Raw genomic sequence first — 7,874 nt, forward strand, 5'->3', positions numbered from 1 at the left:
TTGTTTTTTTTTTTTTTTTTTTTTTTTCCTTTTTAATAAAGCAGGAATAGAAAGAGTTACACACCGACTGCGTCTCATACTCTTACCATTTGGCCAGAGGACTCATGACCTGTGGGTGATCGCAGATGAATGTAGGGCTGATACAAGTGACTTCCAGGAATTCACCAACTAACTGGGAAAACAAAAGCAAAACAATTATGCAGAGTACAAGATCACTTTCCTCGCACCACCCTTCCCCAAACACCCTATTTCCCTCTCTTCACTACTGAAGAAGGTACCAGAAAACTGAAAAGTTTCCCAACTTATAATTCCTGACCATGGTAATGTCTTCATTTACAGAGAGCGCGTGTCCTAGCTGGGTAAGAAAAAGGACATAGCAGAGAACGTATAGAAAATAATAACATCATGCAATTTGGATGTTACAACAAAGGCCAAGAGGAAAAGCAGCAGAAAAACAGCTGTCAGGCAGTATTTTTGGGTACAAAGGAAAAGGCTTAACACAGTTGATGATAGCAGAACTACATGGTAAGCCTACCAGTTTGGTAAGGTACATACAAACGCACGGATCTCACAGACAAAACTGACGTAAGATAAAGCCGATCGGCTCTAAGCACAAGAGGCTGGTTAGCAAACTAAAATCCTCCAGCACTCACATTAGGCAGGCAGGCATCAGTAAACTACATTTTAGTGTGGACAATGAAAAAAAAAAGGTTTTGATGCAGAGCACAGTGAGAAAACGAGCTGAAGAGACTTCTGTTTATACAGACAGATCTTCAAAGACCTTAGGATTATAAAACCACCACCTGTACTTACTTTGTCAAGAAGCCTGGCTGTTGTCCTGGGAGGTGGACACTCAATATTCCTCTCTGTACAAAGGTCATCAAAGAACTTGCGAGTTTCTGAAATCGTTGTAGACAAATTTTAGAAAAGCCACCCAGGCAACCACGTTTTTTCTTTCTGCATCCTTCAACATGTCTTAGACTGATTAGTAAGATCTTAATGGTATACATCATGGAGAACATGGACTTAAATGTCAATCTACAAAAATAGTGTTTGTTTTTAATCAGTTTATGCTAAAATATCAGATATTTTGTATTTCAGAAACTTGTCAACAGTTAACACATCCCATGTGACTGCTGGACATTATTATTTGGGAAAAAAAAAAAAATGGGGGGGAAAAAATCACTAAGAAGTATACAAACTCATTTCCTTAGGGCTTTGGATTCCAGAAATAAAACAGCAAATAGGCACATTTTGAAGACAGCCCAAAATAATTATATTTCTAACCTACGATCACAGGCATGGAGACTCAACTGCACCAAAGACAGAAGAAATAAAAAGTTGCGTCTCTTCAACAGATCAAGAACTCCTCAGACCATGCCTCTTGAGTATACAGCATCACACATACTCAACAAGGAGGCAAAAGAGTCAGATCCTGCCAAAGGCAGGGCAAGGCATGAAGGCTTCTTTCTGGACTTGTAGGTAACAGACAAAAGCAGAGAAAAGCAATCCCGTGTGTTAGTACCACCTCAAAAGAGCAGCTGACAGACTGCAGGCTGAGAACTTGAGACCTTTTGCCCTCTTTCTGTTAAGGAAGAATTATAGGACATTCACACTCAGCATCTAACCTTCCGTTTCAAAACACTCAGGTGGTGGAAATTTCACTCCCAGGACTTTCTCCAGATCATACACCATGCTAATTCGCCGGAAGGGAGGGGTAAAATCTATCTCATAGGCCTGTCCATCTTGACCATCTGGATGGTAAGTGATCTTGTAACTTCCAGTAATATGTTTTACCATCCCTATAAAAGGAATATGAAATTTAGAAGAAAAGCATGCCACATAATACGCAATTCTTTCAGAGATTCTTACTATATTTTAATTAATATTGCATACGTCACCTGACAGCAACTTCTCTGTAATTTCCATCAAGTCATGGTAGTCTGCATAAGCCATATAGAACTCACAAGTTGTGAACTCAGGGTTGTGAGTCAAATCAATTCCTTCATTCCGGAACTGACGCCCAATTTCATATACTCTGTCTATGCCTCCAACCACGACCATCTAAACAGAAGGGAATTCTAGTAAACACACTAACTTTTTCAAAAGAACTACAGAGAACTCAAACACACACAATGCTACGTGACCTTACAAATCTCATTCCAGATACCTTTTGTTTCCTTCCATACAATGAGTCTACCTTTTTTCAAGAATAATCCTTGGCTTAGCTACATTTACTTTTTTAGAATAATACCACAACAGTCTGCAGAATACAGGCTTAGCCATGAGGGGATTGCATTTTACCTTATGGTAAAGCTCTGGAGCAATTCTCATATACAAATTCATATCCAGTTCATTGTGGTACGTGATAAAAGGTTTTGCCACAGCTCCACCTGGAATTATATTCATCATAGGAGTTTCAATCTGTAAAACAGTAACAACAAAAAAAAAAAACCTAATTTAACAGCAGCATAAATATTTCCAGTCTCCTACCTCAATGCCCTGTTTTTGTGTAATCTGTTTCCAGAAAAGATCTCTGTAGATCAAGCAAACAAACAAACCACAGATAGCTTGGATAAAAAAATCTCTGTATTTGTTTTGTTGTTTGGCATTCCAGTACATGAAAACAACTGAACTAAAGAGCACTTCTCCCATGCAGTCAGTAAAGACAAATTACTTAAACTACTTGTTGCTATCAAGAATCGTATTTACTATAAATGTGAACCTGCTGGGTTCAAGTTATCAGAGCCAGGAACTGGGCTGTGGCATAGTCACAAAATCGTCTCTCTACGCTGCAGAAAATGAGGTTCAACAAGGCCAAGTGCAAGCTCCTGCACCTGGGTCAGGGCGACTCCCAATCTCAGTACAACCTGGAGGATGAATGGATTGAGGCAGCCCTGCGGAGTAGCACTTGGGGACACCGGTGCGTGAAAAATTGGACATGAGCTGGCAATGTGCGATTGCAACCCAGAAAGCCAACTGTATCCTGGGCTGCATCAGAAGCAGCATGGCCAGAGGGTGGAGGGGGGGGATTCTCCCCCTCTCCTCCACTCTCATGAGGCCCCACCTGGAGAACGGTGTCCAGCTCTGGGGTCCCCAGTACAAGAAAGAGGTGGACCTGTTGGATCGGGTCCAGAGGAGGCCACGGAAACGGTCCAAGGGCTGGAGCACCTCTCCTATGAGGAAAGGCTGAGAGAGTTGGGGTAGCTCAGCCTGGAGAAGAGAAGGCTGCGGGGAGACCTCCTTGTGGCCTTTCAGCCTATAAAGGGTGCTTGTAAGAAAGGTGCAGAGAGACTTTTTACCAAGGCCTGTAGTGACAGGACAAGGGGCAACGGTTTTAAAGTGAAAGAGGGGAGATTTAGACTGGGCGTAAGGAAGAAGTGTTTTACCATGAGGGTGGTGAAACACTGGAACGGGTTGCCCAGAGAAGTTGTGGGTGCCCCATCCCTGGAACCGTTCAAGGTCAGGTTGGAGGGGGCTTTGAGCAGCCTGGCCTAGTAGCAGACGGCCCTGCCCTTGGCAGGGGGGGTGGACTCGATGATCTTTAAAGATCCCTTCCAACCCAAACCATTCTGTGGTTCTATGATAAAATCCACTTGGTAAGAGAAAGCAAGCTCTTTCATAAAACTTATGTGAAGTAGCAGTCTTCCTCAGTATCTTCTCCAAATCATTGCTTACACTATAAATTCTTTAGGATGGTCTCTGTGGCGAAGCTGTAAAACAGTAATCCTGAAAGACATTAAATGCCATGGCTTCTGCAAATTTTGCAAAACCTGAACAATTTTAGTAGTATCGCTTTTTGGGGGAAAAAAAATCAATTCAAAAATATTTGGTGGTGAGAATGGCTGGGAATATATGCATACATGGAAACATTCACTTTAGATAAAAAGCCGTTACTGATCTTATGTATGTATGGGGAATCCTGGAGTCCAACTGAACTAATTTCTGAAGAGATACACAAGTTCAAGGAGAAAAAAAAAAGAATTAAATCAATCCGCTGCAAGCTTCAGTGAATTGATTTAGTTCAAATCATTACAAATTTTCTTTTGCAGAAGCTGCATTTTTTTAGATGTTTGAAAGGTGACCACTTATGCTTCAAGCAATACACACTATCGTCTAGGTAAAAGACAGACTTAAGTTCAATGTCTCTTCACATTGAAAAGAGAAAGTAGCTGCAAACGATGGAAAAAAACGGAGTAGCCAAATGATTTACAACTCAAAACTTGGCCCCCTATACAGAGAGCTGGTGGAATCGGACAATTTTCTCTGCTCCCAAGTAACAAGCGATAGGACAAGAGGAAATGGCCTCAAGTTGTGCCAGGGGAGGTTTAGATTAGATATGATGAAAAATTTCCTCACTGAAAAGGTTATCAGGCACTGGAACGGGGGAGTGGTTGAGTCACCATTCCTGGAAGTATTGAAAAAACAATCAGACGAAGTGCTTACAGACATGGTTTACAAGTGGATACGTACGGTTGGGCACGATGATCTTAAAGGTCTTTTCCAATCAAATGATTCTATGATCTTAGCATCAAGAATTAATGCCCTGTTACTGACCCAGAAACATGACAACAGGTATTTTCACAACAGAACTACTTATAGCCATACAGAAGGGGAACACTTCTATGAAATAGAAAGACTCTGGGCTCCTGTGAAAGAACAAAGGTCAGGGCAAAAAAAAAGGGAAGTCAGTGTGTGATAAAATGAGAACAAGGATGCAGCTAGAACTTAAAAAAAAGAGGAGAAACTTTGTAGGCTGTGAATTAATATAGCTCCCTTAACAAGTATTTAATGGCATTCTCCAAACAGATCTATGAAACAAGCTGAGCTGCAGGAAACAGAAAGCAGTCAGCATCCCAAACAGTACTGGAATCAGAAGTACAGGTCATTTGATGACGATTGAACTAACAAGCCCTGACAATCGGCTGAAGAGCACGATACAATACCCATGACAGTTTGGCTAATTTTTCTCAAAATCAACTAGTACCTGTCCATGGCATGACACTACACTGTGCCAGATGGAGTACTGGCATGACTGAGCACTGCCCAATTCACGTACCTCCAGATTGCACTCTACTGTATAGTCAGCCATTCCCTCACTTCTCTACCTTTTATTTTATGCCCAACGTTCTGGCCAAGCCTAAGTATCTTACTCTATTATTCCAACAAATCAAAACTTCTTATCAATTAAGAACTCTTATGGCCCTTTTCGATTAAATTAAAAGAACAGTAAAATCTGTAAGTACTAGATTAAGAATTATTTGGAGAAAAAAAAAAAAAAAAAACCAAAACCAAAGCAAAGACAGACATTAAAAGCGTTACACATATGACAGAGATGACACAGCACAGGTTCAGATTCCCACTGCTCTCAAAAAACTCCCACTGGCAGCTTTTGCAGATTCAGTTGATAAACACTTGCAAAGAGACTATATTAAGTTCTAATCTTTTTGCTGACTGTAAAGTACAACCAAGAATCTGGATGCAACAGAAAGCAGACCGAGTATTATTTTCTCATATGCTACTCCGCAATAGATCTCAAGATAAAACCAATTTTACTTACAGGAAGTAAAATCCGCATTTACCTCCAGAGGCAAAACACCATTTCAAAGATGTTATTTCCACCTTAGTTTACTGGAATGAGGAAAGGACAGCAGTAGTTCAAAGTACTACCTTGATAAAAGTTTCCCTGAGTCATAACCTCACCAACTGAGGAACAGTCTTAACTTTAAAAGACAGGAAAGGAATGGCTCTCATTACATTAAACTGATCAAACACACCATGCCACGGTAGTTATTCTCACTTCTGTAAATATTTTGTGTATGAGCCTGAATATAAAGTATTCTTGAAGCTCTAAACACATTCAGTGTGCGGAGAGAAATAAACACAGAGGCCTTACCTCAAGGAAGCCCAGCTCATCCAGAAAGCTCCGAATGTATGTAATGATCTTTGCACGGGTTATAAATTTCTGCCTCACGTAATCATTAAGAATTAAATCCAAGTATCTCTGACGATACCTAGTTTCCTGAAAAGAAAAAGTATCTTTAGAATAAGCTAGACAAAACGTACTGCCGAAGGAAAAAATACCACAACAAAACCAATGTTCCTTTGTTGACTGATACCATCAGCAGATGTAAAAGGTCATCCACTCAGACCTATCTGTCAAATTGCCTCCAAGGTATGACAAGTACCTTATCTTTGAGGCCAAAGTGAAGATGAGGCAACATGTGCAGGCAGGGAGACAACAGAGTTATTTCATAAGGAATAATACTCAGTTCCCCTTTCTTTGTTTTCCCAGGATTCCCCTCTACACCAATAATGTCCCCGCGACGCAGCTTGTTGTTAACACGGAAATACTCTTCCTCGGATTTGTAGAGCCTGTAATTACAAAACCAATGTAAGCAGTTTTGTTTAAAATTCAACATTCCAAACTAGGCCCCAGAATGCAGTTCAGTTTAGACTGCTACTGGGAATACCTCTACTTACATGGAATTTGCCATGACCTGCAACTTCACTCCTTCACCACGAAGATCATAGAAAATCAGCTTCCCTCCAGAGGCACGCTTTGCATGGATTCGACCTAAATATGAAAGCATGCAGGACATTAGGAAAAGAGTCCCTAGCAGAAAGGATACAGGTGCAAAAGCCACACTACAGTGATTTGCATAAAGGATCGTCAGCTCTGAACCGATCACCGACCATGAAAGAGAAGCAATTAAGTCTCAAGATGAATATCAGCGCACAAAAGGCCGTACGGATTTTGGGTCCTGGAGCCCATGCCACAATCTGGTCTCGTAGTTCTAAGGGACGCTGCACGGGTCCACTCAGTCTGAAAACGTGAGTCCTGAATAGTCTAACACTGCTACAGACTTCATAACCGAGTAACGGGGGACTGGCGAAATTCAAAAAGAGCCCACTCCATCACTAAAAGCAGCTAAGACTAGGCTTAGCAAAGCAATAGACCACCTTTCTGTACCCCAGATAAGCCTTTACCTGCCACTCTCACTGTAACATCTGTCAGGTGATCTCCTGGCTGCAGGTGACTGTACTTCTCTATAAAATCTGAGAGAGATAAGTCTACGTGGAACTTGTGGGGATAGGGGTCCTCATTGGTGCCCTTCAGCTGCTGGACTGCATGGCTACGGATCTTGTAGTATTGCTGTCACCAGAAACAAACAAACCCAAACAATTTTGTTAGAAACTGAAAATACTTTACAGGTTGAAAATTAAAACACAGCTGCCCTTGTGCAGGAATACATAGATGCCCCCCCTTTTAACCATTTGGTTCCCCTTGAATAAAAAATCAAATGCAAATCAGTAACCCTTATTCTCAGAACACTAATAAGCATGAAGCCAGACGCTCACATTTGGATCCAAGCTTTCCTCATCAGCAGCAACGTTATTCTCAGAGTCTGAAGCCAAGGAAGGCTTATTTGAAAGCTTTTCACTTTGCTCCTTCTGCTTTGCCTCTTTTTCAGCTATTTTTCGCTCAGCCTTTAAACGTCTCTTCAGCTCACTGCAAAAGAGAAGGACACCAGATGCAGCAGGTACTCTGATGCTTCCACGGGGAAACACTTGGCAGGATTCTGCCAAAAGCTTACTGTACAAATAACCCGTCCATTTCTCTTACTCTGCCCAAAAGTAAAAATAATCCTTAAGCACGTTTAAGCATTTTCTTAACTCTTTTAATTCGTCTCCTACGAGATACAAATACTCAGAGGAAGTTAAAACTGAATTAAACATTACATAAACAGACCTTGAGGATGCATGCCTACGTGCCCAGGGACCTTCCGCAGGCACCATTTTATACATCAGAGCCTAGCGACCCCGCGTAGCACGCAAGCAAAAGACGGCAAACTCGCCGCTGCAGAAAGTCA

General features: G+C 41.4%; 1 protein-coding gene across 1 annotated transcript; it reads right to left on the reverse strand.

The window, feature by feature from the left end:
• Positions 1 to 46: 46 nt before the first annotated feature.
• Positions 47 to 7,868, reverse strand: KARS1 (lysyl-tRNA synthetase 1). Its single transcript, XM_035894331.1, has 11 exons — positions 7,754 to 7,868; positions 7,363 to 7,513; positions 6,991 to 7,156; positions 6,484 to 6,577; positions 6,189 to 6,375; positions 5,897 to 6,022; positions 2,305 to 2,424; positions 1,902 to 2,064; positions 1,629 to 1,802; positions 814 to 899; positions 47 to 172 (listed from the first exon to the last, which is right to left on the reverse strand). The coding sequence occupies exons 1-11, from the start codon at positions 7,807 to 7,809 to the stop codon at positions 83 to 85; spliced, it is 1,413 nt and encodes a 470-aa protein (XP_035750224.1). The 5' UTR covers positions 7,810 to 7,868; the 3' UTR covers positions 47 to 82.
• Between the last annotated feature and the right edge of the window lie 6 nt (positions 7,869 to 7,874).

Source organism: Egretta garzetta, unplaced genomic scaffold, assembly GCF_000687185.1.
Source record: "Egretta garzetta isolate BGI_Z169 unplaced genomic scaffold, ASM68718v1 scaffold590, whole genome shotgun sequence".
Classification (NCBI taxonomy): domain Eukaryota; kingdom Metazoa; phylum Chordata; class Aves; order Pelecaniformes; family Ardeidae; genus Egretta; species Egretta garzetta.